This window comes from Chlorocebus sabaeus, chromosome 13 (assembly GCF_047675955.1).
Source record: "Chlorocebus sabaeus isolate Y175 chromosome 13, mChlSab1.0.hap1, whole genome shotgun sequence".
NCBI classification, from domain to species: domain Eukaryota; kingdom Metazoa; phylum Chordata; class Mammalia; order Primates; family Cercopithecidae; genus Chlorocebus; species Chlorocebus sabaeus.
Window position 1 is genome coordinate 63,082,297 of NC_132916.1, and position 25,445 is coordinate 63,107,741.

Sequence of the window (25,445 nt, forward strand, 5' to 3'; positions counted from 1 at the left end):
AACACCCAAAGGGTTAGATTTTTCTTTTCTTTTTTTCTTCTTCTTCTTCTTTTTTTTTTCTGTAAGAACCTTTAGGTCCTTCTGGTTTCATCTTCCTGGGGAAGGTAAAGATAAATTTCCAAGTTGACCTGGGCTCTTAGCTTAGATAACCTTCCAGCCTCTTTCGGTTGCCCTTAGCTGTGGCAAGCTGCCTTGACTTCCACTGCTGTCCGCTGAGCTCCAGTCTGTAACTCCACTCATTTCCTCAGAAGCACAGTGCCACCTCATGAGCAGCAGTGCAGAAAGGAGATTTTACTATGGAACCTTGTGCCATTTATCCAGCCCTGATGTCACTTCAAAGCATAGTGCCTATGGCTGAAATGTTTCTTCGAGACAGAGTACTCCTTGGGACCTCTGTAGTTGATATTTTTTCTTTCAAAATCTGACCTTTTAATCCACCTTCACACCTATTACATCTTTCCAAAAGAACTCCAATTGCACCATCCTTTCCCTCCAGAGGGGGGAAAAAATCATGTTTCTACTTATGTAAAAAACACAAGATAAGGAAAAATTCTAAACTCTTCACGTAGCAATAAAGGCCCGTCTGGACTTGTACTCAGTAATTTTTCCAAACTATTCTGGACGTATCCCATTAAGTGACCCCCCTCGGTAAGCTCTGCGTCATATTCCTTAGGGTCTTGTACCTCTGTTGTCTTGGATCAGGCTACTGTCCCCTTTGTCTGGAATGCAGCCCTCACCCCCATACTCTGCTTTTTACTTCTCTAAAGCCTCCTCTAACCATGCTCCTCTCCAGCAGCAGGATCAATCTCAAGCTTGCACTATATCCCATGGCACTTTATTCATGTGGCTGGCATGGTATTACAATTCTGCCCACCCAATATGAGCATTCCTTAAAGTAGGGATTTGCTCATTCACACTTAACTTCCGGTACTTTTCAGGGTGCTGGAACATGATAGGTGATCCATGTTTGTTGCACAAATATGTAAAGCAGAATTACTACTACTTTGGTATTTCATCCAAAAGCAAATCATTAGTGGAAAGTATATAAAACCTAGATAAGACACATAACCACCAGCATAGATTCCTATGAAAAGTCATAATTAATATCTTCCCTAAAATTAAATAGACATATTTTCCCTACACACAATGGTATTAAAACTCATTATTAAATGAAAGTCAGTGATCATTAATAAACTTTATGGTGAAATCTTTATAAACTATCATTTCCTTAAAGGATTAATAATCTGAAAAAGTCTCATTTATAAACAAACACAGATACCGTTCTCTCTCCAGGCAACTTCACCACAGCAAACTCAGAAAGCAGTTTTTCCTACTCTCATTCTGCCTGAATTAAATATTTGAAGGGTGATGGAACTGAAAAAGGAAGAAAAATATTTTCTGGAAATAGCTCTTACAAGAGAATTAACACCAGTATGTCCAGATGGAAGGAGGATACCGAAAGATGTCATAATAATGACCCCAAGTTCCCTTTCTTAGTAAACTTATAAGGAACTGTATTATAGGAGAGAAAAACAAAACTACTGGAGTCTAAATTGTTTTCTCTTTGCCATTGCCACTATGCCTAACATATGTGTATTACATTTCGGAGGGTCTAGGTTAAAGCACATAAAAATAACCTCATAGGAAAGATACAACAGTAGGTCCTTTCATGTTGTGTATTTCTATACAAATCAATGGGATACTCCGATTTCTATACAGATCAATGAGACCCTCTGATTTCTATACAGATCAATGAGACCCTCCGATTTCTATACAGATCAATGAGACCCTTCAATTTCTATACAGATCAATGAGACCCTCCGATTTCTATACGGATCAATGGGACCCTCTGCCCACCAAAAAAAGTCATTTGTGTTCTTTTCTCCCAAGCATCTAAGTAATCTGAGGAAGTAAAAACCATAACCAACCTTCAACTACAGAAACAGGTGCAACTCCTCCATCCACAAAATCAAGAATTATTCAAGTCCATGTACCAACCAACCAGGTGGACCACAGTTCTGCCACAATGTAGGTGTTAATAAAACATAAGCAGAGAGAGTAACTGGACTATAATTACTTTTAATCGTCAAACAAAAAGGTAAAATTCCAGAAGACATACTAAGATATTACGAGCAAGGTATGCCAAGTTAAATGTCCAGGCTTCTGGTAACTTCTGCATGGATAATTGAATACATTATTCTAACAGTTAATTTCTTTAAGCCTTACTTGTTTAAATATTGTGTTTTGAAACCAACTAAGTATTTGAAAAACCCAAAGCTCTGGAAAGAACTATGGAATTTCTATAAAAAGGTAGCTTACTTCTGAAATTCACCACATTCACCAACTTTTGTTCCCCTTTAACCTTAGTAACAACATTTCAAGGAAGAAGCTAATCATTTCTCTTTCCACTGCCAAGCGTTCTGAGTAGTGAGGCAGTTTGAAACTTTAGGAATACTGAGTTCCTTCAGGAACCATAGGATTTACAACAATAACGGTTTAAGGAAACCACAGCATTGAGGCTCCTTCTGTCTTTTTCCCTGTCTTTAAGAGTTTAAAAATAAGCAAGAAAATGATTCTTCAAATTGGCAGACCATCTTCAGGGGTGGAGTCTTGCCACGGTGCATGATAATTATAGAGTTACAAGATCCACAGAGCACAGTGCAGCCCACAAAAACAGCTCTTCTGATCCTCCTCTTGATCATTCCGAATATAATCTGAGCCTTTTCCTTTTTTATTTTTGTTTTACCTCTCTCTCTATCTCTCTCTCTCTAGCTTAAAGTCAATAAAGTTCTAGTAGAAGTAACTTACCTTTCTGTTAATGGCAATGGCTGAGATTTACTTTGTGTTACTTTGTATTTTTATTTAATGTATCTTTGTAAATTCAGTTATTAACTATAATAAGACTACAGCCACTCAAGAGGGAAAAAGTTCCAGGTCAAAAATAGAATGCTAAGTTTAAAGTTTTAAAATGCATCTATTGCTTTCGAGGCAGGTGTGCTTCTGACAGCTCTATTAAGTTACTCAACTGTCTCTAGGGACTTCAGTTCCTAACAAAGAAAGGCTGCAGCCTGGTGCCCTTGGGTTGGTTTTTTGTTTTTGTTTTCTTTTTCCTCTTTTGTTCTTTGAAAACTGAATGAATTCTGTTCTTGCGTGGAATAAAAGTGACACGAGAAAGCCTGTTTTTAGGACCGGCGTTCTTCCCGTTTTGTCTTTGCTATGGTAAATTGCTTGTCTTCTGCACATCAGCTTAGAAAACTCTCTGTGTGATAGAGAGTGACTAAGAAGCTTCCAAAACCTGCTCTGTAAGGTCAGAAAAGGAATTTGTCACTTGACCCTCACAAGGCAGTCAGGAATGTCAAAATTAAAGAAACTAATAGAAAGGAACACACTCTCAATACCTTAAGAGGGGACAAAGGAATGTAAGGACATAGCCTCACTGGGCCCTGTTGGGTGCACGTCTTGAGCAAGCTAACTCACTTCTCTGCATCCTCCCTTCTTAGCTGCCAAACAAGGGATCAAACAAGGTATCTCGGAGGTTCTTTCCAGCCCTGACACGTTAGCCTTGTTGTTAAGCTAACTCTACTTGGATCCCTTCACATGTCCAATTTAGAGACTGTGTACAAACATTTACTAAAATGCTTCAAATGGCACCGAGAGAAGAAAATATGTGGTCATTGCTTCAATAAGAGCTCTCTCTAAATAATTACTAAAGTTGATTTCTCTCATTAGGTAAACACAAAACAGAATTCTCTGAGTTTTCATTTCATCAGAAAAGAAAGACGTCTTTAAAACTGTCACCATCTCTGACATTTTACAACCAAAACAGAGAGTAACTATGTAAAATACCAAAAGCTTTTTCTATCAGGAGTGAGACTCTTCTGTCAATTCTTCAATGTTTAGAGAATGAGAGAAGGGATAACAATGCTTTTGGAAACTATTTTTCTTTTCTCTGAGCCTTGTTTCTTGAGTCACAGAATTTTCTGTAATCTCTATTTTCAATTAATTTAAGTTGCATTTAAACATTTTTGTAGGTCTCCTATGTGCAAATCAAAGTACTCATTGAGCAACCACTGTGAATCTAGGATGCAAAATGGGGATTGTAGCATTTCAACACAAACTAGTAAAAAGTCACGTGAATTCTCTGTACTGGGATATTAGCAGTTCACTAACAAATTCATGGAAAACCAGAGGGTCAGATCAGCTTTTTCGGCCACATTTTATATAATTCCCCTTCGTATTAATGAGGCTCAAATATCATTTAAGTATTTGGCCAAACATGTTTAGTAGAGTAGAACTGGTTTTAAATCATTGAAATACGTCTTATCTTCACTATTTCTTGACTTTTTAAATGTAGAGGATACAAACAAAAACATGAAACAGAAATCTGGGGGATGCAATTTCAACTAAATGAAAAACGAGTAAATAAGCTTGATGTCTAAATATCAGATGGAGAAAAGAGAGTGACAATCCACATGTTACTAGAGAAAGTGGTTAATGGTGAAATCAAGGCTTAAAAGCTATACTTGCTTAGTAAGTGAAACAAAGCAGTAGATGATAATCCTCCTTGAAAATTCAGAGTGATTTCTACAGGAGTGATTAAAATACAGAAAACACTGGGATGGCCAAATACAGTCACAAGTCCATAATGTTGATACATACACGTACTTTATTTCATTGTACCCAAACAAAAAGCCAACAGAAGATAAACATGTAAAAAACATAGTTACATATTAGAGTAACATCCACTTATTAACGGATTATCTTTCTGACAAATTCAACCACTCAAAATATGGCAAAGAAGAAGAAATCAAAATGGCCTCCAACCAGACAGCATTGCCCACAGGATCGTGGCTCAGGGTCTCATGCATCTTCCAGTCAATACTGTTGCAACACACTGGGTTACCCAGACCCCCCACACAAGGTAACACATGAGCAACACCAAGCCAAACAGTGGTGGGGACTACCAGAGGCAGGTACCAGTACCCTGTGGAAAGAGAAAGCCTTCCAGCAAAAGTGAAATACAAAACAGACACTGGAAATTAAAGAACACTGCGGAGATTCATTTCACGCCAAAGCAAAGATCCCTACAACATTCAGCAGCCACCAGGGCATCACCAGGTTACTACAAGGTCCAATGACTAGTCACAGTGACACCAGGGCATTAAAACAAGGTTAAATTGTACTCTTTGATTGAGCAGAGTTGTTGAAGTGTCATGGAAAGAGTGTGGGACTAAGTCCGACGAGAAGTGGATTCAAATCCAATCTATACCAATTACCTCTATGGCTTCAGGCAAGTCTTAATATTGCAGGAACTGCTTGCTCACAACAAAAAGGGGCAATGCCACCTGTCCTGCCACTCTCCCACAGAACTATTCACATGATGAAGAAAGACCATGCATGACTACTGCACAAAACATGACCTGTAAACAGGCTCTGGGTGTAGACTATACTTTAGAAAGATGTTCATTAAAAAATATTTTCAATTGTTTTAGAATTCTGAAAGACGAATGAGGCAAGTTTCTGTTATATGGAACCACAAATAAGTAAAAGGCATACTCCCCTAGTATTTAATACAAGTTAACATCTAGTCCATATGATCACAGTTTAGAAAAGTATCTCTAACCAATTACCAGGTTTTTTGTATTTGTTTTTGTTTTTTTGAGATGGAGTCTCACTTGAGTGCAGTGGTGCGATCTCAGCTGATTGCAACCTCCGCCTCTTGGATTCAAGCGATTCTCCTGCCTCAGCCTCCTGAGTAGCTGGGACTACAGACACCCACCACCATGCCCAGCTAATTTTTTGTATTTTTAGTAGAGATGGGGTTTCACTGTGTTAGCCAGGATGGTTTCGATCTCCTGACCTTGTGATCCACCCGCCTCAGCCTCCCAAAGTGCTGGGACTAGAGGCGTGAGCCACTGTGCCCGGCCCTTTTTTTTTTTTTTTTTTTTTGAGACAGAGTCTCACTCTGTTGCCCAGGCTGTAGTGCAGTGGCACAATCTTGGCTCAATGCAGCCTCCGCCTCCCGGGTTCAAGCAATTCTCCTGCCTCCGCCTCCTGATAGCTGGGACTGTAGGAGCACGCCACCATGCCCAGCTAATTTTTGTAGGTTCAGTAAAGACAGGGTTTCACCATGTTCAGGACGGTCTTGATCTCCTGATCCACCTCCCTCGGCCTCCCAAAGTGCTGGGATTACAGGTGTGAGCCACAGTGCCTGGCCCCAACGAGCGTTTTTTACAGTAACTTTTTCAAAGAAAACAGTACAGCCAGGCAGTGGCTCACACCTATATTCCCAGCATTTTGGGAGGCCAAGGTGGGAGAATCACTTGAGGCTAAGAGTGAAGACCAGCCTGGGCAACACAGCAAGACCCCTTCTTTACAAAAAACAAAATAAAATAAATTAGCCAGGCATGGTGGCAAGCCCCTGATAGTCCCAGCTACTGGGGAGGCTGAGGCAGGAGAATTCCTTAAGCCCAAGAGTTTGAGGTTACAATGACCTATGATTGCACCACTGCACTCCAGCCTGGATGACAGAGGGAGGCTCTATCTCTTAAAAAGAAAAAAGAAAAAAAAAAAAAACCCCACCAAAGCATTGCTTTTGTTTTCCAGTTCAGACATACGATCTCTGCTACATACAGGCTAGAGTCCAATAATTCGAAGTAAAAGTTTTGGACTAAACCTCACAACTAATTTTCCCCTATGCGGGATGGACAGTAGGCTGGTAAGCATAATGACAGGGAAATCTACAGGATCAGGGCAGAAACTGGCCAGACATTGCTATTCATGGGCATTCCCTAGGGCCAGTGAGCAGGTGCAGAGAATCAGCCTGAGTGCATTAGCAGGCTCTTCCACACTGCCCTGCAGCAGGCAGCAAGGCTCCCGTTGCAAATCACTCGTTCCTGCTGCCAACTTTCAAGGCTTATACACCAACAGGGTCCTGGACTAGGGGCGCAGGGGGAACCCGGAAAAGGACTTCCTATGGTGGATGAATGCGTAAGTGGCTCAGAGTCATGAGCTGGGTTTTGGACCCGATGGTTTTCTGAGAGGCATCACTACTCCACACTGTTTCTCAAAGGACTACTGGTATGCCAGGCCTTTCTCCAACACCAAGACAACAGTCGACTATCTACAGAAATTCCATCATAGCTTGTAACTTCTAAATATTGAGGAAAAAAGCTATGTGATACACATGCATAATAACACTGAAAGAAATGAAGTCTACCGAAAGCACCATTTTTGAAGGTCATAAAATCAAGTAGTAAGTCAGGACTGACATGTTCTGTTTGATAACATAGAATAGAATAAACAGAAAATAGAGTATCATATGTAGACACGCAGTAAAGGTAAATCATTCCACAAAGCTATTCCATGTATGCATGCCGTGCATATATGCCATGTGTGGCCTGGGAACCAATGTAAAGTGTATTTATTACTTTGGACACAAACAAAACTTTTTAAACTCTCTGACTTAAAAAATAAACTACAAACTTTTCAGGCCCTGAAAACCCCAAAACATTCACACCATAGTTACTGTAGGACATTATTTCCCCCATTTGCAACAAGCATGTATTCTAGAGAAAACTAGCTCAACTTTCTCAGAAACTAGAGAATTTACTAGTTGGATTTTTGTTCAAACCTTTATTATTAGTTGGAGTTGGAACATAACCTTCGAGATTTCTAAAGTCAGTGGCATAACCTTCCCCTGGTTACAGTGACATAAGAACACAGATCAACTGAATAAACCAACACATTCTCCAGAGTGGCGATGTAACCAAGGTCTGCTGATCCAAAGGAATGTTGAAGGAGAGAAACCCCAACCTCACCAGCTTCATAAAGCATCAGTAGCACACAAATGAGACACGGTGGCTCAAAAGTGACTTGTAAATGGAACAGAGCTAAGATACTTATGACAGAACAACACTCAGGCATGCACACTTACGGACAAAGAGTTGCACTCGGGAAGCTAGCAAGGAAAAAATATTTAAAACATCCTTTTATAATGGGAATAGAGTGTGTTGAAGAACGCAGCACTGAAATGACTTTCATTGTAGAAATCAAAGTTCTTTTTCCAGGAAGTCAAAGCATTCTATGTACTTTCTACTGGTGAAAAACTTATGTAAATAAATAACTACCAGGCAAGATGATCACAGCAACCAAACTAAGCACCAGCCACAACCACCCACAAGGTAAATTCACAAACTGCCTTGTGTCTGCTTTGTAAAAGAATCCCCAACCAATCAAGACTAAAGCAATACCCACCCTTGTTCAGGAAGGAATGCTGGTTTATCTCAGAAGGCAATCCAGAAACACCAGATACCCAGTTTCTGCTTTAGCTGAGGCGTTTCTAGTTACAAATTGAAAGAGAAGCTTAGGGAATAGAGGCAAGGGAACTGTATCGACAATAAAATATACTTATTCTCATGTTCTCTCGTCAAGTTTATGGAAAGGACAAAACTCAAGTGATACTGTTTAAGGAAATCTCAACTGCTTGTGGCTTTTATTAATACTTGTGAGTTTTCCTTCAAGAAAGCTAAACATATATTAAGCCCAAACCTGACAATTTACTTCTACCATGAAAATTATTTTCACCAGTGAATAGATTAGCCTTTATTCTTGTTCTATACCTTTTTCAATGATGTACAAAAACTTATTAAGCTATGTCTTAAAACATAAAAACAAACCTACAATACTACAAGTGTACAATTAGTGATGCAAGCAGCACATTCAGAAATTTGACCAAGCTTCCACAAACCACGATTACTTAGGGGATGGGAAATCAAAAAATCTTAGCTAAGTGGCGGGGTGGAACTGGATCAGTATGGGAGTCATGATCTCTTCTTTCCTCAGAGCTTATCCCCTCCTCTTCCCTCCAGGTTACTGCCACCTTCTTCCATTCACTAACACTCCCAATACAGTCTTTTTCAAAAATAGGAGGGCATGAAAATGGGAAAGTAGAGTCCCTCTTCATTCCACCAACCCTAATGAGCACCCACTCTAGGAAACCCCTTGTGGGCCAGGTTGCTCCCAGTAACTTCACAATTCAAGCCATTTTCACATTGACTCCTCAGTATGAGTTACTCAGAAGGTTGCTTTACATCAAGTGTATGCAGCACTAGGCGCTCTTCAAACACAAGAACCCACGATGTGCCCGCCACATGAGGCGCACGCCCAAGCATGCACCCAAACACTAGAAATGAGTCCAGAAAATGATGGTATTGGTAGGGGAAGCACTGGCTGGGAGACTTGGCCAACAAGTCCTCCCCCTACAACCACAGGGGGGAAGATGGTCTCAGACAACTGCTTGCCTACGCAAGCATTCACCATTTCTCTTACGGCCTAAATATCCAAAGCGAGATGCAGCCGGCACAGTAACAAATTTTAGCAAAAGCTAAATAAATAATTGTTGGTTTAATGTCTATAATATCTGCTAGTCAGTCATCAAACGTCAGTGATGAACTGATAGACAATGCTCAGAGATGCTGAATTCAACGGAACACAGAAGAGGTATGGTACAGGCTAAAGAGGGGCAGACCACAGCTACATCACTGCAACCAGCTTCAGGCATCCCCAGCCTTACACCTCACACATTTGTGTATATGAAGAGTGTGTATGTTGACTATACATAAATTTTCCAATCACATTTATTAAGACAGTGATTGCCATAAATATAATCTTTAATTAGGGAGATTAGAAATATAAGGTAAAGACTACCCATAGTTCACAAAGCTAGAAAAAGTATAACTATACATTGGAAAAAATCACAGATGCTGTTGCTAACGGAACAAGTAATTATGAAAATCTGTGACTTCTCTTAATAAAGATACCCTAACATGGCCAGGTGTGAAGGCTCATGCCTATAATCCCAGCACTTTGGGAGGCTGAGGTGGATCACCTGAGGACAGGAGTTCGAGACCAGCCTCGCCAACATGGTGAAACGCTATCTCTATTAAAAATACAACAACAACAACAAAAATTAGCCGAGTGTGGTGGCACATGCCTGTAATCCCAGCTAGAGGGGAGACTGAGGCATGAAAATCATTTGAACCCTGGAGGAAGAGGTTGCAGTGAGCCGAGATTGCACCAGAGCACTCCAGCCTGGGGGACAGAGTAATACTCTCTGTCTCACACATACAAAAAAAGAGAGCCTAACATGAAAATCTGTGGTTTCATTACTACTTTCCCTTATGTGCCTATATAATCCCTTCAATCAGAACTTTGTCTTTTCTCAGCCCCTAGATGACCTAGTTCTAACTTCTAATGCTCCAATCCCTTCTGCACGCCATAACCAGAGTGGGTTCCCTCCAACACAGCTTCAACCAAGTATTCACAACAGATATTTACTTACTATCTGCAAAGTGCAAGGCATTTGAAAAAGACAGGCTAGACTTCAAAGGGCTTCAAGTCTAGGAGAAGTATGAAGCACATACTCAAATATTTTCAAAGCAGAGTATTTGCCCTTAAACCAAAAGTTATTAAGTCCTTGACACCAAAACGCTCTGGGTGCTTTCAATGTCATTTCTCCATCTGAAGAATTATACTCCGTTCCCTGCCTCCCCACATCTGTTTCTCTGCCCAGTTTTCAGTTCTCTCTAATGATCTGACCCTTCCTTACCAAACCAACTATTGTTTTTATTGGTCACTTATGATACCCAGACTAGGTTTATTAAATGAATGAACTCATGTAAAGTTTTAATAATAGTGTCTCGCCACGGTAAACATTCACTAAATATTAGCCATTATTAAGCTTATGGGTAGGTTGACTGATTCAGACATGACTTACAATATAGTATTTTAATCATTTCAGGATTTGACGTCAACACTGAGATACAAATTCCTTGAAGGATTATGTAAAGGAAGTGATAGGTTCCACTTGAGTTGGCTAGGTTATACAAGTACTCCAAAGACACTTCTACAACTGGAAATTCTACATAATAGTATAGTCTACACTAGGATAAAGACGTTTTTTGACTCAACTGACTATTGATAGTCAAGAGATTATCAATCCAATGGCCAGTATCATTAAATATAACAGATCAAATTTGTAGGCTTACAGCATATCTATTAAACAAACATTCAATAAATAAATTGTACCTGCTACTGATATGTATGATGAATAGGTATTACCCCATTTCACAGTGTGGCTGGTGTGACTGTGGAGGAGAGAGTAAGGAGGAAGCACAAGCAGGCAATGGGGTAAGGGAAGCAGAATGTATAGGGCTTTAGAGAGCATTGTCAAGGTTTAGTTATTCAATACCCTGGAGAAGGAAAGCACCTGAGGGGTTTCAAGCAGTGAAATTACACATGTTTCAAGTTTGAGGTTTAACAAGATCACTGAGGCTGCTAGGTTGAGATCAGCCCAACTGGTGGGGAGGGGAGCGGTGTGTACAAAGGTGAAAGCAGGGAAACCAGTTAAGAAAAGATTGCAATAGCACGATGGAGCCTCTCCTTATCAGGCTTGGCATCATTAATTCCATATCTCCTCTCTGTTCACTAAAGCCAGCTTTACTAATTGGTCAAAACAGCCCTGATCAAATTTTTTTTTTTATGCAAAGTGCTTGATACGTGCATAGTTTGAGTGAAGCAACAGAAAACACCAAAAGTATGCCATTGAAATTACGTTCCACAAACAGAACCCTCTCTTTTATTACACTCAAAAAAGTCCAGAGTTGAGAGCACTGGTAATAAGCATACAGTGCTACACATAACTTGGACTTCTGAATGGTCTTCTATCCTCTCTTGCTGTCTCCACTCTTGTTCCCCTTTGATCCATCCTTGAGTCTACACTGTTTCTAGAGCGATCTTCCCAAAATACAAAAACAGGCTGGGCACAGTAGCTCAAGCCAAGCCTGTAATCCGAGCACTTTGGGAAGCCGAGACAGGTGGATCACTTGAGGCCCGGAGTTCGAGACCAACCTGGCCAACATGGTGAAACCCGGCTCTACTAAAAAATAAAAAATTAGCCGGGCTAAGCCAAATTCAGAAAGTATTTGCTTAGCACATTAGCCTATGCGCACAGCACCATTTAACTGAGTCCCAGATGTCTTAAGTTTACCCATTCAGCAACCATTTATTGAGCACTTAGCCTTGGTGATTAAAAAATAATAATAATAAGATTGAATCTCTGGCCTAAAACAGGTCACGGCTAGTTCAAGACACAGACAAGTAAACAAGTAAGCATAATCTAGTGCATGAAAAACACAATTAGAGAGGAATGAAGAAGGCAGAGAAATAGCATAGACAAGAGCCATCAGCTCTGCCTGAGGATGTTAGAGAAGACTTCACAGAGTTTTAATGCAAGTCTAGAAGGATAAGTAGGAAGTCAACAGGCAGGGGAGGCGACTGGAGCACCCTGGCACAGGGAATAAGAGGGAACGTGAGGTGCTAGTTTCCGGAGTTATGAAAAAGCAATGGGTCTGTATGCTAGTTCTGGAGGGGAGAGGACGGAGGCAGATCTCCTAAGGTTTCACACCATGTAAAGTGATGTGGGCTTCATTCTGTACGCAATGGGGAGCTACAGAAAGGTGATCCAGTTGTTTTTGTGGGTTTTTCTGTTATTTGTTTTTCTGAGACAGAGGCCTGCTGTATCACCCAGGCTGGAGTCACGTGGTGCGATCTCAGCTCACTGCAACCTCCGACTCCTGGGTTCAAGCGATTCTCCTGCCTCAGCCTCCCAAGTAGCTGGGATTACAGGTATGCACTACAGCCAACTAAATTTTGTATTTTTAGTAGAGATGGGGTTTCACCATGTTGGCCAGGCTGGTCATGAACTCCTGAGTTCAAATGTTGCGCCTCCCCAAGTGCTGGGATTATAGGCTTGAGCTACCGGTACCAGCTGGTTTTTGTATCTTAGAAAGATCACTCTGGAAACAGTGTAGACTTATGGATGGATCAAAGGGGAACAAGAGTGGAGAAAGCAAGAGAGAACAGAAGATCATTTAGAAATCCAAGTAAGAGCCGATAAGGGCCTAAACTCTATGAGGACAGACATCCAGGTTCAAACACGGTAGACCTTTAGGAGATTAAACTGAAGTATTTGATAGAAAAGACTGTAGTTTTAAAAAAAACTCCAGGACAGCCATGGTGGCTCAGGTTTATAATCCCAGCATTTTGGAAGGCCAAGGCAGGAGGATCACTTGAGGCCAGATGTTCAAGATCAGCCTGAGCAAAAGAGAGAGACCCTATCTCTACAAAAATAAAATAAAATAAAAAATTCAAAAAGCATGGTACCCTGTGCTGATAGTCCTAGCTACTCAGGAGGCTAAGCAGGGAGGATCCCTTGAGCCTGGGAATTCAAGGTTACAGGGAGCTATGATTGTGCCACTGCACTCCAGCCTGGGCAACAAAGCAAGACCCTGTCTCTAAAAAAAAAAAAAAAAAAAAAAAAAAAAAAGGAAACAAACAAACCCCTCTAATTTGACAGAACATGTTATAATTAAACCAAAACACCCTGAAATGACATGGAAATATATTTTATAACAATTACATGAGACATAAAAATTAACCCTAAATAATATGCAAGATCTTTTAAAATTATAAAAAGCAAACTGTTGGCCAGGCATGGTGGCTCATGCCTATAATCCCAACACTTTGAGAAGCTGAGGTGGGTAGATCACCTGAGGTCAGGAGTTTAACACCAGCCTGGCCAACATCGTGAAACCCCATCTCTACTAAAAATTCAAAAATTAGCCGGGCGTGGTGGCCGGTGCCTGTAATCCCAGCTACCCAGGAGGCTGAGGCAGGAGAATCGCTAGAACCCCGGAGGCACAGGCTGCAGTGAGCCGAGATCATGCCATCACACTCCAGTCTGGGCAACAGAGCAAGACTTCGTCTCAAAAAAAATAAATAAAAGTAAACTGTTCGTAAAGATCAATTTCAAAGGTTTCTGTAACTTAGCAAAGACATTTTAATGGAAAAGAACACAGGTTACTCAGTTCCACACCCAAGCCCTGACAATAAGTTGCTTCTTTTACCACTCTTAAGATACTTTTCATAATTTTCAAAAAAGGTATTTTTCATAATTTAAATGTCTCTTCTCAAAACAAATGCACAAAGTTTTTAAACTAAAAAAGGAAGGACACTAGACAAAATATCATTTAAATCGAACTTCAACAATTTAATTTGCAAATAAAGACATTTTACAACAAAATAAGGCAGTGAGACAACAGAGTCCCAACTTCAGGAAAAAAAAATAATAATCATCAAAGGTCAATAAAGGGCAGTCTCAACAAACCAGATAAAATATTAAGTGGCACTCACTGTGTGTCTCTTTCACAGAATGTCAACTTCAGTAGGAAGTAAGAAGAATACCATGACATTCACTGATCTCTTTTGTTAACACACCACGGTAAAACTTCCTTTGGCTATTTTTCCGATATATGTAGTAACCCTCGGAATAAATAAAACTTACTGATCCTGTTTCACTCTTAAATTTGTGATGCTACTTAACAATATTTTTCAATATTTCTTAGGTTTTCTTAATGCCATAAAGAAGATATTTTTTATGGAGGTTTTTTTTTTTTTTTTTGGTTTGAGACCCAGTCTTTATGTTTGTTTGGTTTTGAGACCTAGTCTTGCTCTGTTACCCAGGTTGGAGTGCTGTGGTGTGATCTTGGCTCATTGCAGACTCAACCTCCCGGGCTCAAGCGATCCTCCCACCTCAGCCTCCTGAGTAGCTGGGACTACAGGCGCACACCACCACGCTTGACTACTTTTTCTATTTTTGGTAGAGACAAGGTTTTGTCGTGTTCCCCAGGCTGGTCTTGAACTCCTGGGCTCAAGTGATATGCCCACTTCGGCCTCCCAAAGTGTTAGGATAACAGGCATGAGCCACCACACCTGGCCCAGGAAGCTATTCCTAAATCCCACCATTTTAAGGAATTTATTATCCGAAATAAACCACAGCTATTTACATGGAAACAAGATCTTGACTTTTGACCTAGCTGCTTTTGGTCTTTCATGTCATTTTTCTCCACTGTAATATCTGGACATTAGTAATCTAATTATGTACAAGGATCCTGCTTTCTGCAACTATTTTATTAGGAGAAAAATTGGGATGAAATTACTTTAATAGATCCAACTCCCGCACTCAAAAATTGATTATTATCTAGTATATGGATTATTCATTACCCTTGATACCTAGTATGGCCATTCTCTGGCCATTTTTGTAGTGGCTGAGAAGGGAAGGCACTGACATTCAAATGATTCCGAGCTGGTAACATTACTAGTCTGTATGATAAAGTCCAGAAGGAAAGGTTAAAACATTGTTTGAAGCAAGGCTTTGCATGTCAATTGCCCTCTCTATCTGCTGACCTGTCAATACCAGGATCATCAATCACGCTTCTGCCCAGCTAAATGGAGAGCTGGGGATACAACAAAACAAGCTCTGCTCAATGAGAGGACAGACACCCCATTATGACTCCACCTCTTTCAGTTTTATTTGAGTGAGCAAGAAAGGGGAAGCACAGAATAAATACTACCAGTCATTAGTTTTCCTCAAGGACCTTCCACAGTGCTAGAAAAGCAGCAGGTACTCATTAAATCTTGTTCAGTTAAATGCTAACAGTCAGAAGACCACGAAAACATGAAAATGTTCTGGATAAACTTCCTTTATCTGGACCTTTTTTATCCAGACCTTCTCTTATCCGGACCTTCTCATCTAGGTCATCGTGTTGCACTTTTTCACAATTATCCTACATTCTCTCTTTAACCCCCCACTTTAGATGTCTTATCTGCTTCTCCATTTAAGCATGAACTCCATGACTTCAGGGCCTGAGTGCTATCTTTCTTTGTACCCTGCACATAGTGTTCAGTAATGATTCCACCAATAAATGCTCTCACAACGTCACGTGAAAAGTTACATATTGTCTCATCTACCACTGCATTCCACTTTTTTACTATACAGAAGATACTGATTCACGCCCTTAATTTGTATGGCTAATTAAGTTAAAACCTCATCTACTACTGCAGTGGGTCATATCATACTAAGAATACAAGAATTGATCATTGCTGTTACCAAATTCATTCTCACCTCTCCGAGTATAAATGGGGATTCAAGAGAATTTTGAAACTTGTAGTGTGCTGTCAAACACACATACAAAAGAAAACATACAGATGCTTACTGGTGGCTGCTTTGGACCTATCAATATGTATCTTGTAATTACTTTTTAAGCTCAGGAACAGTAGTCTAATTAGAAAATGCATACTAGTAGCTTCTAATCTTAAAAAAGATTCTCAAAAGAAAGAAGAATCTCAAGCACTATAATTTTATCCTTAGTTTCTTGACATTAAATCATAAAGCTATTGGTTTGTTGTACTGAAAGATATCCATAAGGGTAACCACTTCAAAACTTAATTTTCATGTTCCTGATAACAATCCAGCATAGAAATTCCCTATTAAAAGAGTTTCTGTTTCAGAAATTGAATGTGTCTAATACAACACACTGATGGTAGGAGCTCAGCAGGCTAATGGTGCAAAGCATACCTGGAGATAGTGGGCAGGGAACAGGCAAGCAGTGCGGCCTGGCAGCAGCTGCTGGAGGGGAGGAGCTGCAGAACCGGACCTCCACCAACCACAGATCCCACAGGGGGACCACTGATGCTCACTGGCTTGTTAAGCTACAGTTGCCCTACCTCGAGCTGTCACTGCATAATGGTTGTGGGTGTGTGGGGGTGTGTGTGTGTGTGTGTGTGTGTGAGAGAGAGAGAGAGAGAGAGAGAGAGAGAGCGGGAAGGAGGGAGAGCAGGTTTTTGGCAATCTGTATAAATCAAAAATTGTTAATGTAAGTTGGGGGGTTGTGGAGTAAACTGAAAGGAAGGTGGATTAGGCTGTGCGTGATCTGGGCAGAGAGATATAAAAGATGTTACACATTCCCATCAGACCAGTGTATCTCCCAGTGCATATTTATTTGCAACCAGATCCTAACGTGGCCACTGGGCATTCTTAGTATTGCCTGATAATCCTCGCTAGAGTTTCAGCCTATTTGATGCTTCTGAGAAAAAACTTCATCTCTGCATAATTTTTCTTGAAGACTTTTTCTCTTTTGATCTGCTCACATAAACAAATGTCACTCTGTATTTCTCCAAAGAAAGGAATTGTGTGGAAAAAAGATCAACTGTTATAACATGCCCCTGAGACAAGATGTCAAAGTTGGAAGCCAATTTTCTTTTGTAAGTCAAATGTGAAAACAGAATATAATGCCATGAATTTTGATGTATAAGCAGCTTTTTAAGGATTCTCTCTGACACCATATGTCAAAAATCATATTATTCATGCCCAATTATTTTTTAAAAAACATATAAACTTATACCATGTATTATGCTTCCATTTATCTTCATGAAGCTACTGTATCCCCTATTCCATTAAGGGATAAAGGGCACAATCTTTTGTATTGCTACGTAAGCAAGTCCTCCCTTCACAAGTCACCCCTGTCCTTTACAATGACTTCTTTATTTTCCACAAGTCACGTGTACAGTATTTGCTTTATTTCCCAACTAAAACTAATACATGCAAATTCAGTCTCTGTTCCTTTAATGCTAATTCAGATGAAGCATCTACAGTAGAAATCCTACAGCCTCATGCTCACATGTATACAATCATTAACAGAGACTTGACAGTGGTTGACTTCAAGTCAAACAAGTCCTAAAAAGCGACCTTCGGCAAAGCCCAAAGGAATCAAAACTATACCCTCTCGCGACCACAGCACTACTGAATCCACCCTTCAAACATTTTTGTTTCAAACATTACAACCCAATCATTTACCAAAACCACAGCTTATTCCTGATTTAGAAAAGTAAAGTTCACAGACTTACTAAGCTATACAACTCCAGCCAGAACGCACAAATGCCTTTTCTAAGCCTGGCAATCACACAGCATTTGAACTGAAAACCCACATTTTTAAGCTCAGAATCAGTGGGTCATTGTTGATCACCTTGTTGATATAATAAACAGCTGATACTTTCAAAGATTATTAGCTAGTCCCTCTTGTGCCATAGTTTAATAGACAAGAACAAATAGTTTACACACATTCACCCTGAAGAAGGGCTGCATTAACACTCAGCCTGTGCGATATAATTACTATACTCATAAGCACATATTGAACTTAGTTGATTCTCTCACGTTTCAGTAGTTCTGCTTTCCAAAGCAGGGGGAGGCACAGGTCCCTGAAAGACTCCAGCAAGGTTTCTCTTGGCATGGGGAAGAATGTGATAAACAGGGAAAACACAATCACGCGGAATGTCTGGACTTGGTTCCTTTGTGATACTTAAATAGCACTCCCCTACTGGGCTTTACCCACTGCACTGAATGCAGAAACCATTTTAGAGCTTAACAATTCAGTGTCTACACACACCAAGAGGAAGAACTCAGAAAATCTAAATATAAAATAGGGGTATGTTAAGAAATATTGACCTGTTTCCCTCTCTCCCAGCAGGACTGGTATTTTTTGTTTTTCATCTTGGAGGCAAAACATGTTAATCCTGAGAACAGAGTCAACGTCAATCTGAAAAGAAACTTGATAGAAAACTAAAACTCTGGTTAAAAGAAGGAAAGGAGAAAAAAAAATCCAAAAACTCCTTGGGACCAACATATCAGAGTTAAGCCCCTTGCGTGTTCATTTTCCTTGATGTCATAGCCCAACACCAGCTTAATTCAAGCATTCATGTAATTCATCAATCTTAGAAGAAGGGTGCAAGAAGACTATGTACGATTCCTGAAGTTTTCTCAGTGCAGTTTTATAAGAGCTACACGTTCTACCCCCAGATTGCTATAAGGGCAGGAGATTCTCTCTGGGGTGGTGGTTTATCATTGAACTTTTCATAAGTCACATAAGCATGTGGCTCTGACGGAGGGAGGGAGGCTGCCGAGAACAAATAACAGCTACTTTATCCGTCTTTGAATGATACAAGATACAAGCTCAAGCTGAATCTAGTTGGAAGAGCATTTTTATTTTAGACTTGTAAACAAATGATGCTGAATTCCAATACAAAACCAAACATTTCAAAAGAAACTCCTAATGGGGGCAAAAATCATGAAGGGGGAGTGATAGAAACAAAGAATTCTACATAACAAACTTTTTCAAATGTTTAAATTTTTAAAAAATCGAGTCACCTTTTCTGGGCTGGACTCTGTATATCCAGTTTTCGTCATCCACTTCCACCTGCTGCCCACAAACCGAGAGCTCTCCATCACTGCGAAACAGCCTCTTTGTCTGCCTGGACAAGGAGGAGAAATTTATCCAACTCACAGCACGTGAGAGAGAACCTGCATTCGGCTTGAGTCTGAAGGAACCTGAAGAGCCTTCCTTTTTCATCTTCTTTTCAAAATCAACTAGAGACAAAGAACAGACCAGCAAACAAAACGCTGGGTTTTTTGCATTGGCCCAGGTCCTCTCCACACGCCTGCTGTTTCCCTCTTAGACAACGCTGACAGTCAGGCACGGCATTATCCAAAAAGACGGCTTCTGTGTCACCCAATTAAAAAGAAAGGGAAAAGGAGGGATTAGGAAAGAAAAGAAAAATGTTTTACCCTAGCCACATTGTGGACTCCGTTTCTAGATCAGCGATATCCAAGGCCAAAAAATAATAAATAAATAAAAGTATAATTTAAAAAATGAAACAGGGTGTTCATTTCAGGAGCACTTGTCAGGACTTTGCAAAACACAAAGCCAGGGCACTCCGACTCTTTGGTGTGTCCCTAGCATCCCAAACTGTAATCCTACTCCACTCCTGGGCATCTTTCCCCACCAGGGCAGAAAGCCAGCTGTCGGTTGCAGAAAGAAGGAACTCCTCGCCCTAGAGAAAAAGATTCAGGGTCAAGCCAGGCACCCAGTTTACAGTTCACCCACACGGTCACTTGGGAGAAATCAAAGAGCTCAGCTCACTCGCCCCAGCACAGGGCAGAATCATAAACCGCCCACTTGCTCTCCTTCCCGTCTGTGAAGCGCTCGTTAAGAGCCGCAGGACTCCGCAAACAATAAAACCGGCTGCGTGGCTATTGCTTGGATTACAGAGCAAGCACTCCTGCGAAAGACGATAGGCTTTCCTGACACCAAAGGCACCTCATTGGAGACAGAAAACCCCGCCTCTCCACAGTCAATACTTCAGTGGCAGCTCAAACTTCTGAACTTTAGCGCAGTTAGGGGTATGCAAGTCTGTGCAGAATACAGACTTCTGGGCATAAAGAAAAAGAACTTGATTATTAATTATCAAACCATACTTCTGAAACTACAATTTTGAGAAGGGGCTTAACACAGTATATAGATATAGATACATCCAACATTCCTAGATGTATTTAGGAATGTCCATCATTTAAGGAAACATACTTCCAAAGAGAATATAATGGACCCCAGCTTCCAGCAAAGATGAAATGCAGCCATTATTGTACCTGTTACTGTCACTCCTGCCTGTCACCAGCAGCGAGAGTGTGGGACTGAGGATTCTCCTCTGCCCTATCACTGGGAGCCCCTGGGGGTTATTCCTCTCCAATCTTGAATGATCATCCTATCACAGAGTCATCAGAGAGCTATGCTAGTGGCATTTAGCTGCAGGCTCTAGCCCTGAGCCTCCTCTGCAAACTACCTAGAGCCATACCTTGCAATGCATTTGGGTGTAGCATTTCAAAGTCCCTGGGTGTTCAAAGTCCCTGCAACTTTCCATCATAGAAACTTGGGTCAGCATCTCCTTCCCCCAAGTGTTATTTGGACTAAAGCAAATAAGCAACAAGTAGAGAACTCGGTCCCGCAGCACTTTGCTTTACTCAGCATCGATCAAATACATTAAAACTAACAAACTGCAACAGAAAATAAACTTTGATTAAAAATTTTAAAACCAGGATTTTGCATCATACATGTACTCCAATTCACTGAGATTTTAAGAAAAAGGCTCTACAAGCTTACTGGGACAGCAACACTTGTAGAAGATAGTCAGAAGTTCTACAAAGTGTTCCTAGGATGGGCAGTTCATATTATACCATGTAAATAATGACACAGAACAGGTACTACTAAGGGAGAAGCTACAAAGCAGCCTCAGTTTAAAAGCTAAAAGAGTCCTTGAGATCACATAGTTTAAACTCCTTGATTTTCAGATAGGAAAGCTCAGGCCCAGAGAAAGTAGGTTCATACCCAATGTCACAGAGAGGAGTCAGTAATGAAGACCAGGCTGCATCTGACACCACTGGGATTAGAGATTCACACACTTACCCGGGATGCTTGCTATATCACCAAGTGCTCTGGGCCTATTTCAATTATTAATTGGAATAATATCTCCACTTTGACTACCACTGTAAAGGCAAAGGTAAAATATTTGTGCATAACACCAGTGGCTAACATCAAACATCCACTCTCTTCTTTCTGAGTAGAAAGCACTTTTTGAGAGTCTCAAAATATAAAAGGAAAAGTAAAAAACGACCATCTCACCAGAAAAATACATTAATGTCCCAAATGCTGTTTACCATTTCATTGGTGCACGAGACCCCCTGCCACTCATCTGTGCACACTCAAAGGATCCATGGAACCCAAGCAATAAACACAATTCTCTTCTCCCTACTCTCTACGTCCTGCGGCTGCATTTTTAATTTAAAAATATCTGGCTGGGCATGGTGGCTTACGTCTATAACCCAGCACTTTGGGAGACCAAGGTAGATGAATCTTTTGAACTCAGGAGTTCAAGCCCAGCCTGGGAAATATGGCAAAACCCTGTGTCTACAAATAATACCCCAAAAAAAGGAAAAAAAAAATTAGTCATGCATGTTAGTACTTGCCTGGGGTCCCAGCTACTCAGGAGACTGAGGGAGGAGGATCACTTGAGCCCAGGAAATTGAGGCTTCAGTGAGCTGTGGTTGCATCACTGCACTCTAGCCTGGGCAACAGAATGAGACCCTGTCTCAAAAAATAAATAAATAAGAAAAATAAAAAATTATATATATGCTTAAACCTTGTGCTGTTTGTTTTGTTTTTTTGTTTTTTTTTTTTGTTTGTTTTGAGATGGAGTTTCCCTCTTGTTGCCCAGGCTGGAATGCAATGGCACGCTCTCGGCTCACCACAACCTCCGCCTCCCGGGTACAAGTGATTCTCCTGCCTCAGCCTCCTGAGTAGCTGGGATTACAGGCATGTGCCACCACACCCAGCTAATTTTGTATTTTTACTAGACATGGGGGTTCTCCATGTTGGTCAGGCTGGTCTCGAACTCCTAACCTCAGGTGATCCACCCGCCTCAGCCTCCCAAAGTGCTGGGATTACAGATGTGAGCCACCATGCCCGGCCCAAGTGCTGTTCTGTATTTACCAGAAGGGCTATTGAGCGCTTTCCTCAAATCTTCCTCCGTGGAGTGTGCATACATACAGCAGCAAAGGTGAACTGGTGTCATTAGTAACTGGTGTGTTTTCCTCTAGTGCCCCCATCCCTGTATACATCAAGGAAAGGTTTAATAGGAGAAGCTAAAGGAACATTTCCTGCCAAGCAGCCAAAAACAATAACTAGTCCATTCAGGGACTAGACTTATGACTCTCCCTCAAAGTAAGTGCCCACTTATGCCAGATTTCCAGAAACCGTGCACCCACAAATCATAAGGCCTAGGGATACGTTTGCATAATAACCAGTTCTCTGTCTACTGGCTAGTGCATATTTCTGTTATATTGGGCCTTGATTATTAAATCTTCATTTATCTAAGAAAGTCAAATAAATTAACTACTTTTACAACTGGATCAGAGTTCCTGTTGGTCAAGAGAATATAATGGGTTAAATCAGCTTTGTAGGTAATATTTAGATTTTAACTATGCATACTAGATATATACTCTAATTAGCTGAGAACATCCTAAGTGGGCTTCTTAAGAAGCTACTATATTGACTCAAGCTATATTTGTTTAGCAACCACGATGAGCCCTACATTTTAGTTATGTGGGTTATCAACCCAAGAGCCATACAAATCACCCCTCCCGGCAGTAGGTCCAAGGCTACTTTGTACCACACGCTTCGTGTATATTATTGCTAAATCTTCACAATAACCCTGCCATGGAAAATCCCTACATTTGTTTATTTATTTATTTATTTTGAGGCAGAATCTCACTCTGTCCCTCAGGCTGGAGCACATGATCTTGGCTCACTGCAACCTTTGCCTCCTGGGTTCAAGCAATTTTCTTGCCTCAGCCTCCCAAGTAGGTGGAACTATAGGCACGCGCCTCCGCGCCTGGCTAATTTTTGTATTTTTAGTAGAGACGGGATTTTGCCATGTTGGTCAGGCTGGTCTCAAACTCCTGATGTCAGGTGATCCGCCCACCTCAGCCTCCCAAAGTGCTGGGATTACAGACATGACCGACCGCTCCCCACCCACAAATCCCTACTTTTACAGTAATTTTTTTTTTTTAAGTAACTTCAGCTATAATCTTCAAACTAATGAAAACATCTTAATGTAGCTATTTTTCCGCAAGAAAATCTACATTAGACTGCCTTGTCCCCATGTGGGACAGACGTGCTGAACAGATTTTATCCGCCTTCCTTACCGCGCTGCACTGCCCCCTCCCCTCTCACTGTCAGGCTGTCAAATTCGAACTTCTGCTGTCATCCCATGTGCCAATAACTGCTCCCTTCCTACCACTTTGCCACTGCTGAGCTTCAGGCCTTAGGAATCAAATAAACAGGCTTGTTTAAATTACATGTTTAGTGGGAGTTAATGAGGGCTCACGGAATAAAAGGCAGAGCCTCTGTGGAACGGCTTTGTCGCAGCTGCCTTTGGCCAGCACCCATCTCCTTCACCAGCAGGATGGAAGCCCCAGGGTTGAAATGGCTGGAGGAGCAGACCCTGCATAATGACCCCCAGGTGGATCTTTACACCACGTTTATGATCAATAGAATCTTTTATATTAAGTTCTCTGCATTTGAGGGTCACTTACCCGTCACTGCTGACAAAGGGACAAGAAATTACTCTATATGACTCTATATATTTCAGAAATGATGTAAGTAATACATTAAGGAAAAGTTAACTATAAAAACTGGAGGCACCAGAATAAATTACCAGAGGAAGTTCTAGAATCATCTCCTTTGGGAATTCCTAAGTCAAATGCCCATTAATTTGGAAAGATTTATTTGTGCTTCTACCAAGAGTCAAAGGAACAGACTGATATGTTTGGAAGATTCTTGCCATAAGACACAATATTTTATGTTTCAACATATACTGCATCCTTAAAAAAGAGTTTATCATAAATGAAAGTTGGAGACTTAATAAAAAGTGTTAAAGAGGACAAGATATAGGATTAGACAAACCTTTCAATGCAACCAGGCATGTAATTGCTCTACTCGCCATCTGTGTAAACTGCCAGCCAAAAATAGGAACTAATTTCAAGTGCCATCAGTTTCTTGGCCTCACAGGCCACAAATGAGTACTGTGACTTTTCACTTCCATGTGTAGTTTGCCTGCCCTGTCAAACCTAGAGAAGAGAACAAGAGAGGCCGCACCCTGCAGTTAGAAATCAATGGGAAAACACGGCTGGATTGCGAGAGCTGCTGGGGTTGGCTGGTTTGACTGGGAGTGAGGCGCATAAACAGAAGGCGTGTGAACAGAGACAACGGTGCAAAGAGAACCACATAGAGCAGAGAGGAGGACTGCTCTCTATGGTGTCACATTCTGAGTGGCCCTGCCTGGGCTGGGAGCAGTGAAGTGTGCCTCTCATCAGATTACCGCATGAGTCACCCGGACAACCCACAGGGGCCTTTAGCTTAGGACAGGGTACAGTAGGTTTTCCAACTATCATCTCCTGTGAATAATTTAACAGTAGACTTAAATGGAAATCTTTCTATGAGGTAATTTGTACACACGAATAATGAAAGCTTATCTCAATATCAAAAGTAAATACTTTGAGCCAGATATTTATAACTAGAAAAACAAAACCACCAAACCATATTACCCCCAGGACCATAGCAAACACACTCCCCATAGTACATTAAATCCTTCTGCCTTTATCCACCTTTCCACCCACCAAGGAATGAAACCAGTGATTGTACTCCAGAAAGAAGTCATGGAAGGCAAAACACAGCTAATCACCTATTCAGAGCTGGTCCCGTTTTCAGGTTGCCCTCAACTACCACTGCTTTAATACTTAAAAGAAGGAAAAGCACTGACTTTTCATTACTGGCTTTAAAAGCCACAGTGCCTTCAATGGAATTAATAGTGCTGTTCCCCTCAAAGGGAAAGACTCAACACAAACATTTATGCATATGTATCACCACCAGCCCAACTCCCACCTTTCAAAGTCTTCATGCCTGAAAAGGGCGAACAGATCTGACATCCTAAGCCTTAGCCGCACTGTCCCCATGGGATCACTTGATACAGGAGCAATATGGCAGATTATTGTTCTCAGTCCCCTGAGGTGCAAGGGGATAAAGGATGTCGCCGGTACAGAAGCCGCCACTGACAGAGAACATGGACGTCAGAGGCTTGGTAAGGAGTACACAACCAAGAAT

At 41.0% G+C, this 25,445-nt stretch overlaps 1 protein-coding gene across 3 annotated transcripts in view; it reads right to left on the reverse strand.

Annotated features, from left to right (window-relative positions):
* NHSL1 (NHS like 1) overlaps nucleotides 1–25,445 on the reverse strand; it is a 273,262-nt gene that overhangs the window by 130,039 nt on the left and 117,778 nt on the right. Inside the window, exon 1 of one of the 3 annotated variants that reach the window (XM_008006865.3) lies at nucleotides 19,103–19,969. The exons of 1 other annotated variant lie outside the window; for it this stretch is intronic. In XM_008006865.3, coding sequence (XP_008005056.3) covers nucleotides 19,103–19,304 — 202 coding nt within the window. In that variant the 5' untranslated portion in view covers nucleotides 19,305–19,969. Of the gene's footprint in view, nucleotides 1–19,102; nucleotides 19,970–25,445 lie in introns of those variants that run through there. One more of the 3 variants, XM_008006864.3, reaches the window with a different exon arrangement.